This window comes from Doryrhamphus excisus, linkage group LG18, assembly GCF_037039965.1.
Source record: "Doryrhamphus excisus strain RoL-2023G ecotype Guam linkage group LG18, RoL_Dexc_Guam_v1.1, whole genome shotgun sequence".
Lineage (NCBI taxonomy): Eukaryota > Metazoa > Chordata > Actinopteri > Syngnathiformes > Syngnathidae > Doryrhamphus > Doryrhamphus excisus.
The window spans coordinates 9,655,150-9,667,488 of record NC_136374.1 but is presented as its reverse complement, the minus strand read 5'-3'; the positions used below and the strand labels follow the sequence as shown (position 1 = coordinate 9,667,488).

General features: G+C 38.8%; 1 protein-coding gene across 2 annotated transcripts in view; it reads right to left on the bottom strand.

The window, feature by feature from the left end:
- Positions 1–4,990: 4,990 nt before the first annotated feature.
- The window catches only part of pparg (peroxisome proliferator-activated receptor gamma), a 31,272-nt gene continuing 23,923 nt past the window's right edge, over positions 4,991–12,339 (bottom strand). Inside the window, exons 5-9 of one of the 2 annotated variants that reach the window (XM_058054676.2) lie at positions 9,374–9,573; positions 8,295–8,412; positions 8,062–8,222; positions 7,752–7,995; positions 4,991–5,327 (exon numbers count right to left, since the gene is read on the bottom strand). In XM_058054676.2, the coding sequence (XP_057910659.2) occupies positions 5,080–5,327; positions 7,752–7,995; positions 8,062–8,222; positions 8,295–8,412; positions 9,374–9,573 (971 nt within the window). In that variant the 3' untranslated portion in view covers positions 4,991–5,079. Of the gene's footprint in view, positions 5,328–7,751; positions 7,996–8,061; positions 8,413–9,373; positions 9,574–12,339 lie in introns of both variants that reach the window. The other variant, XM_058054674.2, reaches the window with a different exon arrangement.

Sequence of the window (12,339 nt, the reverse complement as noted above, 5' to 3'; positions counted from 1 at the left end):
CCTCCTGCAGAGGGAGACATTACACAGCTTTGCTGAGAAAAAGGCCGAAAAAGGTTGCTCAAAGTATGAAATGTTGAATGAATTAATCATAATTTGTTGTTTTAAGAATGTGTACATTATACCAAAGCACAACAACATGTCAAGAGGTTATACTTTGGTGCACAATGTGCATTAATAAATTACTGAATGGAACAACAGAAGCGACATAGAAAATATGACTCCCTTGCTAATTTTACAAATTAGCCTACTAACTAACACATAAACACAAATAAGGTAACATTAGAATTTGCACATTTGTTAGCCAACATCTTCTCTTTTTGTCGTGTCCATACTATTTCTCCACCCTGCCCGAGAATAGTAATTGGTACGTTCTGTGAACCAGGAAGTGGTTAACATAAGGACGGACCAACTAGCACAATAATTTTGTTACCCTGCCATGCCATCTAGTAACTCTTAATATTGTTTTAGCGTGACATTTAACTGCGGTACAAGTATGACTATTTAAAAAATAATTCCCTGAATTCCTTTAATTCCTCCTAAGTCACCTTAGAACTGCAGAAATGTTCGCCTCACTCCAGAATGGTACAGTCCTTTCCATACGATCGCAATAAACCCGGAAGTAGCCTGTTGACAACAAATCAATGAAAAACCCCCATCCATCAATATATGCAAATACAGAAAAATACAAAATGTATATATTTCCCTCTCATTTTATATTTAAATATATATACATATATATAATATGTAATTTAAATTATATTTAAATTAAAATTTTAATTAAATTTAAATTATATTTAAATTACATTTAAAGGACAACAGAAAAAAACATTACAAAAAATAGAAACAATGGCTTAATGTAATGAGAAACACTGAAATGTTGATACTAGGGGTGTCACAAGATCTCGCAGGATTAAAACGTGACAAGATTTATTATCCAGAAAAAAAATCGTCCCATGGCGTTACCGCTTTGAGGGCAATAAAAAATAGTTTATTAATCACACAAAAAATAATAATGAACTCTATAATTTTGTAAGGAAGTGTAACACATGAATTTTACACCAACAGCTGAGTCGCAAAACTAAGATTTTCACTCAAGATACTTCAAATGCCCCTATTGCCATCTTTTGGAGTTAATTCTTAAAAAGTATATTAAGAGGTGTTTTCCTTTTTGAATTAAAAAGAAAACGGCATGACCTGTCATCATACATCATCACACAGTAGATGAACCAGGAAGTGGCCTTGTAGCATGACAACAAAACTCATTTTTGGCATAAGTCTAGCATTCTAGCTACCGTGAACACTGTCATAGTAGCATAAACCCAAGTGCATGCTTCTAACTTGCGTTTGCTGAATAACCAGTCATTCTGGCTTTTGCTGTGACTAAAACAATCTTATCTTGTTTAATCTTTGGCTGCAGGATCACATACATGGCCTTGACCTCTTCCGTGCTCTGATGACGGGTCTCGTGGGGGGATTCAGGCCCAGTGCGCCCCTCCCTGTGGATGCACTGGGACATTGGGGCGACTTACAAGAAGGCTTCTGTTTTGGTTTAAGGAGTAACATTGCACGTGATTGCAACATATGTGTAATAGAATACAACATAGTGGTTCAATGAAATAGCACAAGAAATTCAGTGAGCGCTCACACATAAAGTTATGTTATGAGTAGAGTCATTTAGCACATTTTACGACTGTTTTTGAAAGTCAAAAATGTTATCTTAAACAACACTAATGAGGCTTGAATGGAATCCTGTGGTTCTCGGTGCAAAGGCCAAATTAAACAGTATGCTCAATGACAGGTGTATTATTGCAGAAAGGTCACACATTCCTTTCTGACACCAAAACAAAAGGCTCTTTAAAAAGAACAACAACAAAAATGTTTCTTAAGGAACTCAAGGAGGAACAACAAAACTTCCTGGGATAAATCTCGCACTCTATCTTTGGAGCAGAGAACAACAGGCGATGGATGCTGGAGATGATTTGGCACACATGCCTGCAGGAACCTTGGCAGCCATTTGGTCAGCAGAGACCGGCCGTTAACAAAGTGAGGATATGCTGACTCGGCATGCATTTAGAACCAACCACCACCACCACCGTCATTCTCCTCCTCCATCCAAAAAGACCATCCGGCCCTTGAGCTTGAACCCCGCCATCTTCTGCCAATTCTAAAGGGTTATTTTCCTCTCAGCTGCTTTCTCACGTCGACGTGCGCTCCCATGTGACATCTTTTCATCCCTTTGCTCTCGCTCCAAAAGAAAAAAAAACCCCATAAAAACCCCCCCAAACGATGTACTGGTTGTACATTATGACACACGTCAACCAACAAGATTTATAACGGGAAGAAGATGGAATTCTTCTGCTTCATTCCCATGCATACACTCATAGGTCGCAATATCCACACAATCAAATCATCTGTTTGTAATATTTTGACTCTCAAATATAGCTAAATCAGGTCAAGTGCTTTTATGATTATAATTATAATAAAAGCTAATTTGAATACCAACAAACAATTACAAGAAGTAGCCTTAAAAGTGTGCCCAAAGTATCATCATAACCATAGAACAGGACGTGGAACTTACTGAGATGTAGGAAAGTGGTATACAGAACGTCAGGTATGGTAGTCAAAACATTTTAAAAAGTCTGATGCATGACATTAATGGACCTTTTTTAGTACACGTCATATCTCATCAAGGGGTGAGAAATTTTACTTTCCTTTAGTTTTACTATAGAGTGGATACAATTTTTTACAACGTGTGTGATAGGAAAAAAGTGAATTGTTAACAACTGCAAAGGCATGAGTTAGGAAGTTAAAGTTAGGAATGTTAAAAGGAGGGAAGGATTAAGTCTCATCGAGGGTATTAATTTTACTTTATTTTAGTTTTATTATACAGTGCCTAACTTATTCTTATACTTGTATGATTTTTATTTTATTATGAAAAAGTGTGATGCATAACAAAAACTTAAATTTCATTGTATAGTTGCTAACTCTTTCTTCTTATATGTTAAAAGTGTGATGTATGACGTCGATGCACGGTAAATCTGTCTTGCATCATCAAGTGGTAAGTAATTTTACTTTCTTTTAGTTTTATTATTCAGCGGATAACATGTTTTTAAAGTGGTGTGAATTGTCAACAAGCAACATGTATGAAGTTGAGTCACGTCATGTATGAACTGAAAAGGTGAGTATTTTTACTTTATTTGAATTCTATCTTTCCAAAACCTTATTTTAACACTTCGTTAAAAATAGGAATGCATGAAGTTGTCTCACCTGTCTGAAACACTATCACGCATCATGAAATGGTGAGTTTTATTATAATTTTTTTTATTTTACTTTTATTTTATCATAGTGTTCTTACACTTGTATGTCATCAAAGGGTGAATAATTCTGCTTACATTTAACTAATAGTTCTCAAGAAATGTTTTCATGCCCCACCCGCAATTTGATACACCGAGTGACCAACATGCTAACCACTAGGTAGCCCTGACATTCTTTTAGTTTTATTATGTAATGGATAAATAATTTTGTAAACGTTTGTGAAAATGAACAAGCAAAATGATGCATGAACGGGGACTCACCTTCCTTGTACATTGCATGACATTAATTTTACTTTCATGTGGTTTAGCCTTATTAAACCTTATTATCGCAGTTGTAATTATACTCAATTGAATTATAATTGATACCTAATCATAACTAATACCCAACAATGTTAACCTGAACTTCCTCACAGTCCATGTGAGCGTCCTGAGTTTGACCCGGACGCTTGCGTCATGTGATCCACCCTCAGTTCTTCTGTCTCACCTCTTCAGATGATGAGGTGTTAAAATGAGTGGAACAATAGCGGGGGATTTCCAACCTACATAAAGATGGAAATGTAGTTTTTCAACAAAAAAAAATGTAAAACAACTAAAGGTCCGCCAATGTCCATGCAGGGTTCAGGCCAGTGTTGCAATGTGTGTGTGTGTGTGTGTGTGTTTGGCCTCTTTGCTGATGTCACCACTGTAAAACACTTCCAAGAGTGAAGGCTCTCTATTTAGAAATGTTGATGCAATATGTGCCTGTGTACTTTCAAGAGAAGATACATGTCCAAGAGTTAGAAAATATCTGGATTTATTTACAACACTCAATCAATCTGAGCCCTTCATCTTAAAAAAAAAAACAAAAACATCACAATGATTGATTGATAAGGCACTGATGGAACTTTGCATAGAGACAAAACAATACAAATCAACACAGAAAATCATTAAAAAAAAAAACCACACAGCATTGCATCCGTACAACGATAATAACAAGGAGTACAAACCATACATGATATACAGTATGTGTCATACACAGACATTATAGCAGACAAGCGCTCATCTTCATCTTGATTGTTCCCTCGCAGCTCAGCTGACATTCAAATATTCTGATCGCTGTCTTCGGATGATGACAAGATTTTGCGTGCAGGACGGAGCAGGTGAGCGCTTGAATGTCCTCACATAGATACAGCCCTCACGTTTCAACAAACACTTACATTACAGTATATCTTCTCAAGTAAACATGAATATGCTTCAGAGTAGTCAGTGTTCAGCTTGTATATGTAGTAGTATCCTTTACTATTGACTGAAAACATACAGCTGTTTAACACTTTGGAGCCCAGGGTAGGATTTTACTTTGGATGTACTTTTGTGTTTACTTTTATATTATAATACTACCTGTAATGTCCCTTGAGAAGATGTAATAAAATGGCAGCTGACATGTGATTTTTGTGTGGACATTTTTGTGCACGTAAACAAACGCACTGCTGTGGGGGCAGGAAGGGTCAAATATTCACAGTTATGTTGGTCCTCAAGGCAATTGGTCCAGTCTGCCAATCAAACTGCGAGAGCCCGCCTTCTTGGTCGGGTGGCACTCGCCCTGATTGGAAGAGTAAGCGGTGGTTTTGCAAGCTGTCCATGTTGCTGCCGAGGCAGTCTAGACGGCTTCGAACACTCCTGACCTTCTTCCTCATCTCTTTCTCAATTTCTGTCACCTCCTTTATCGCAAGGCAGAACCGTTCCTTTCGCAATACGTTGTCTCAGTGTTTTTTTTTCTTTTCTCTCTCTAATACAAGTCCTTCATGATCTCCTGCAGCAGCGGGTGTAGGAACATGTCCACCTCGGTTTTCTTCAGGAGCTGGATGAGGTGCACATGGTCGGTGACGATCTGTCGCAGATCGGTCATCTTCTGTAGGAGCTTGGCGAATAGCTGCAAAGAGTCCGGGTGGTTGACTTTGAGCTGCAGCTCCAGCGAGTGCAGCACCGTTTCCTGGAGCTGCTCGATGGGCTTCACGTTCAGGAGGCCCGGACGGTCTGGGCATGTGTGGTAGAGACACATGGACACATGAGGTTTAAATGGTACTGGAAATGATCCAATAATGATCCCATAAGGTTAATAGTTTCTGAGGTTGTACAATTTACAAAATACGCCTCTGAAGTCACACTAAAATGACCATATGAAGCTGCAAGGCTTCACTACACATTTTAAATCAAAGCTCTGCCAAACCAAGTTTTTCTTAAGTGAATAGGCTAACCTAGCATGTTGTTGCTGTTAAAATATGACTGTAATGCTAGCGCTGTGTCTATACGTTATGATGAACAAATGTATGCATAAAAATCAGATAAAACACGTGGTCCTCGGTTTATCTTGTTATGTTATCTTGTTCCATGTTAAATTTTGTGCTTAAAAATTTCATTTTGGTGCCTAACCTGAGACTCGAGAACTAGTTACAGCATGCACCGGTGCAAGAATATGCAGCAAGAATGCAGTGTTTGTAAGAAGAATACACTTTGTACCTGGAAGGAAGGATAACATTGCTTATTAGTTAACTTTTGTACAGTCGACCCTTATTGTATGTTTTTGTATGCACTGGATAATGTAGGATTTGGTTTTTGTCAATAATTGTTGCTTCAAATATGTCTCAATTATCATACGGCCAAACAGTACACCTAAAAAAGTGGCCAAATAAAGAATCCACACTTCAGTGTCTTATCCTCAGTGAAGAATAGATAGTGGTTCTTAGAGACTTTGGACACTATAGAAAGATTCCGGAATCATTTCATCACTTTTATTATGTCTTTTAAAGTTTATGTAAATTTTCAGCCCTTTGTATTGAGTTGTGGACTCCTATAGAGCAGTTACACACAATAACCAGTATAGAAAACCTTTGAGATCTTTCAGTCACACTCCACTTATAGGAGGACCTTAGGTGTTGTACTGCTAGCTCTCTAACCAACCTTTATAGCAGTTATTGGATGTTTTTTTTTTGCTCTTTTTGATTGTTGCAACCATGATTAAGGATAAGGATTATTGAATACTAATGAATGCTAGCCGGGACATGGATTCGATGCACTGTTACAATCAGATCTGGGAGGAGATCCGGACTTGCATGGGACAATATTTTAAGAAGATAGGACATAACTAAAAATAAAGAATAATTATTATTTAACTATTGTATTTCATCTTTATATTACTGTATTGTATACTGTATGTCCTTCATATCTTCTGTGTACAATGTGAGTGACTCAATAGTGTTTCCTCGGGGACAGGTGTGGACAAACAGCTTCCATCTTGTCCCCTAAATGTTAACGTTGTCTTAATATCAAAACTATTTCACTTATTTTTGAACTTGTATCACCCAAACCAAAGAAGCCCTGCTCTCTTCAAGACGACATAGCTTCATCTCCAGCACTAATCACAGTCATTTAAGTTAATGAGTCACCTAAATGTGGGATTTGTGTTCTTATCGGCTTTGAGGCTTGACAGCAATATGATCTGCCCTAAAAATATCAGTCAGATGTGGTGAAAGGTGACTCTTGTGGTTGGTAACATCACACCTTACATTATTGCTTTCCTAAGACCAGGTCTTATATGTCTCATGTCTTACTATGAACTGTGCATCCATTTGGCTGCCATAAAATATATAGGTCAGGGTCACATAGTGATATAGAAAGCAGTGGGTGGCCTGTAAACATAGTAATATTAACAATCATATATTAATATTACATGTTAATAATTGTTGTAATATAGTACAATATTATAAATTAATTAATTAATTCACTCATTTTCTACTGCTTATCCTCACGAGGGTCGCGGGGGGTGCCGGAGCCTATCCCAGCTGTCTTTGGGCGAGAGGCGGGGTACACCCTGGACTGGTCCTTTAAATGTAATTTAAATATGCGGTCCAATACAAAATGAGCCACAGGCTACAAATGACACCTGAGCCACACTTTGGACACCCTGAAGTTGAACAATTATTCATTCATTTTCTACCGCATATCCCCACGAGGATTGCAGGGGTGCTGGAGCCTATCCCAGCTGTCTTTGGGTGAGAGGCGGGGTACTGGTTGCCAGCCAATCACAGGGCACATATAGACAAACAACCATTCACACTCACATTCATACCTATGGACAATTTGGAGTCGCCAATTAACCTAGCATGTTTTTGGAATGTGGGAGGAAACCGGAGTACCCGGAGAAAACCCACGCATGCACGGGGAGAACATGCAAACTCCACACAGAGATGGCTGATGGTGGAATTGGGTCTAGGGTCTCCTAGCTGGGTGGCCTGCGCGGTAACCACTCGGCCGCCATATATTTATTATATTAGTCAATATTCCTATTAACATTACTATTCATAAAATATTAATATTCTTATTAATATTAACATTAACATTAATACACTGAGTTACTAGTCTATAATATGAACTTGGTTATGGATAGATAAGACAACTCACCTCCACTGAGGATAATAACAGCCAGAAAGAGCGCCATGTCGCTGTCATCAAGTTCCAGCATGTTGAACTTAACGGAGAACTCAAACTTGGGCTCCAGCAGCTGGCAAAAGGGCTTCCTGAGACTCTTAAGGAATTCCCGCGTCATGAAGATCTGCCCGTAAGAGATGAGGGTCCCATCTTTGTTCATCAGCGGCGCCATCATGATGATCAGGACCTCGATCACGCCGTACTTGAGCAAAGTCACCTGGGAAGGAGTAGAAATGGTTGACAGATGAAGGAATATAAAGACAAGATAAATGGAGCATCTTACCTGATCATTCAGATCCAAGTTGATGAATCCAGGGATGCTCTTGGCGAACTCCGTCACTTCTCTCACAGCTTCAGCAGAGCGAGATTGACAACTGTGGAAGAAACGCAGCTCCACGGCGCTCGTCATTCCCACAATGCCATACTCTGACCCCGGAAGAGCACCTGGGAATGAGTCGTACTTGAAAAAAAAAAAAAACATAGATTGTGAATATGCATCATTTTGGCGGCACTCACCTCCGTTGGAGGCGGAAAGGAAGGAGGTCTGCTGCTGGTGCTCTTGGATGGGCATCTGCCTGCAGTTAATGAACTGCTCTCCCTCCATCAGAGACTTCATGTCATGGATGACGAAAGGCTGCAGGATGGAAGAAGGCTCAATGTTGAAAATGTCAATGTGGTGTCAAGTTCAATCCAAAAAAAAAAAAAGTGCACGGGTGTGCCATTGATAAACGCTCCAGCTTTGTTTTAGGAAGTTTGAGGTGGTTTAGGGAATGAGCAGAACAACAAATAGAATGATTGTGAGCCATTTGGCTGCTATCAGTGTCATGAACAGTCAAAACAAGTCACTGAGCAGCCTTGAACCACAGCAACTTGAATAAATGCAGTACTACACCAGTATCCAAAAGTACTCGACAGCCATTATTACATTATTACTCAGACATAATGTATTTGCTGCATTACTATATGTATACTCATATAGTCATTGCTACATTACTGTACCATTATTATTACTGTATTTTGGTGTGTCTTCTATTCTGTTTACTTGCTTTATTCAACTTCATTTTTCTGTAAAGTGTCTTTGAGTATCTTGAAAAGCGCTATACAAATAAAAAAAATGTAAAATGTATTATTATTCAAAAGTCAGTACTAGGTAGTCTTGACATCATGTTGCTAGAGAATACACTAACCTGATGAGACATTTTGGATTTTTTGTGCTAACTCGACAGAAACACTAAACAAAGGATATGGTTGGATAAGTTTTTCTGACATTTGGACTGAGGTGAATAATGAAGCTTTGCGAGGATCCATGTTTCCTGTTATTTGTAGCGTGACCACGGCATAAGTGAGCCTAGACATGTAGAAACTAGTCGTTGCAATGGTTTTATGTGAAAGTAACACTAAGATCTGTACTGCAGGCACACACTGGGTACATAGAAGTATATAGAGTATATACAGTCAAGAATCTGTATTGTTTAGAAAAACTTTCTGAATGTTCGTAGTAATAATAATGATTCTTTTACGTATAGAGTGGAATGTATCAATACAAAGATGAATAAAGTGAAGTGCAAAAAAAACAAAAGGACGGTGCTTCTTACTGCATTGTCACCCGTCTTGCCAGAAAGGATGGCTCTGGCCTTGGCCTTGGTGAGGGGGAAGTACTTGAGATAGGCTTCATACAAATGTTTGGCCAAGGCCCTCAGATCTGCTGCCTCTGGGTGAATATGCTCCATGTCCGATGAGAATTCTGCTAGAAGTTTTTCTTTCTCTGCCTGTGGCATCCGGCCAAAACGAATAGCTGGGAGACGACACAAACAAACAATAATAACAACAAACAATAACCAGACATGAGCAGATTTTTTGCAGAGATGCTCGATTTGACTCTTTTCTGTCATACAGTCACTTTGTCTCTGTGGGGGAGGCGGGGCCACTCGCATACACACAGCAATCATCGAATTGAACTTGTGAGGAGCAATACAATGTAATAGAAATTCAGAGGGGAAAAAGATGCTTGCAAAGCTACATGTGTGAGAATATTAATGAGCAAGGTGAGCCCATCAACACAAACAAGTCAGTAAATCTAACTTCCCCACAACATATCCACATGATCCACTTTTCTCATCTGGAGAAAAAAAAAAAAACTACACATCAAGATGCAGAGCCTTTTTTCCCCCGACAGTCAACACTCACTGAGGCATTTGATCGGCAAAGTCAATACAAATGGAACAGCACAAATTAAAAAAACAACAACAATAATAATGTTTAGCATCAATTTCTGGGATAATAAACATTTCAAAACACACAGGCATTGTTTTGTGACTTGGTTAAATTAAAAAACGAGTTTGTCCAATCATATTGAATGTCCTTTTTACTGATTCCTGATATACCAATATTGTCCAGCACTTCCTTACAGATACAAAACAGAAATTGGCAACAAACTAATATGTCAGGTGATATTTTGAGTAATGAAAGAACTCATGATGCTTCTTTTCCTGTAATGTCACCAGATGCTTTTCACAAATAAACACAGTTTGTACAAAATAATCCGCAATACAAGTTACAGATATTGTACCATATTTATTTTAAACAAATTGTCTCATAAGTCAACTGAGTTAGCAAGCTTGTTGCATCGATATTATGAACAAAAAAGCCAATACCGATATGAACCGAACTAATTTTTATGCCAACAGCAGGGGTGCTGGTGCTGGAGCCTATCCCAGCCTATTGTCTTCGGGCGAGAGGCGGGGTACACCCTGGACCGGTCGCCAGCCAATCACAGGGCACATATAGACAAACAACCATTCACACTCACATTCATACCTATGGACAATTTGGGGTCGCCAATTAACCTAGCATGTTTTTGGAATGCAAATATGCAAACTCCACACAGAGATGGCCGAGCTGTGAGGTCTGCGCGCTAACCACTCGACCGCCGTGCAGCCCGGCCATGTATTCATCATGTAAATATTTATTAGTATCAAAATTTTATTATTATACTAATAATAATTTATTATTTTTTATCTTATCTGTCCAAGCAGCGGACCACAAATGGCCCCCGGGCTGCACTTTGGACACCCTTGTACCTTCACACTGAAAGCACATTGTTAACAGAGAGTGTCTTCCGGCTCTGTCTTCATAGCACCATCACTATCGATTCATTTTTCTGATTCGACCTCTTATGAGTCACTCACTAAAGTGAATCGGGTACCTGATTCGTCTATAACAGAGTGCATGTGCAGAAACTGGCTTGAATCGGGTACTTGAATCACCCATTGCATTTAATCACTCCCTAGCATGTTACCTGGTTTTCTTTTTCAATTTAGCTAGCGGTAGCAGGGCTGAGTATGTGAACAAGTCACAACAAAGACGAGAAACCGTGAGTCCCGATTCAGTGAAATACTCACTAACTTATGACGACTTCCTTCTGTGTAGGAATTTGGAGCATTGGTACAATGCATATATCACCATGCACAACAAGTAGCATCCATCAAATTAATTACGACCCAAATTAGATAGTGGCAGGGCGCCACAAATAAATCAGATGGGAAAAAACGGTAAATGTTTTCACAAGGCTCCCAAAAGATGAAAGCCAGTACTATTAACATGATTTGTTAATGACTTGCCATTACTTCAACCGTTACCACATCATAAAACGAACAACAAGAAATGCACCCAAACAACTTTGTTAATTGTTGTAACTGTCTTTTAAAAATCCCACTGGCAGAAACACACGGTAAATGACATGTAATGAGGTGCGCTCTATGAGGCAATTATACATTTATGATTTTTACTTTTCATTTTCATAGAAAAATAAAAGGGTTTTGATGACGTGTAATTTGACATTCAGAGGCACTGTAGTCATGAATCATGTCTCCATTCATGCCCTCGCTAGTAACTGCAAGTGCGTGGGCGGTGAAAGCCCACCTCAAGCAAAAGAATACAACCTCTTTAAACTGGGCAACCAGCCCACAACGGTGACAAAGCAGTCACTGGTGGTTGATGCACTTTGTCATGTCAATTATTGATCAAAGTAGACTGGCATGTGAAGGGATTACATGGCAGGTTATTCACACCCAAGCTGAGTAGAGTGATAGCCAACAGAAAATAGTTTACTATAGTTTATTAATAGTTTACTATCAATACTTGTGTGAGATATTTAAGTGGCTCTATGCAGGGAAAATTCAGATTTAGGATAAATATTGTAATTGGGTGTGTTTTTTAGCCAAACCATAAAGAAGACAAGAGGCTAATGAAATGCAAACACACTAATTTTTCTAAGTTTAACAAACTTCCTTACATATAAAATATAGATAATTTTGTGCATGAGAGCATTGAAAGGATTCAAACTAGATTTGAGCATGTGTTCATTCGTTAAGAAGCATATTGAATAACACCACAGCAAATGAACCAACGTTGTAATAGCCCTTTGGTGCAAACCTGTCGCCAGCCAATCACTGGGCGCATATAGACAAACAACCATTCACATTCACATTCATACCTATGGACAATTTGGAGTCGCCAATTAACCTAGCATGTTTTTGGGATGGAGTACCCAGAGAAAACC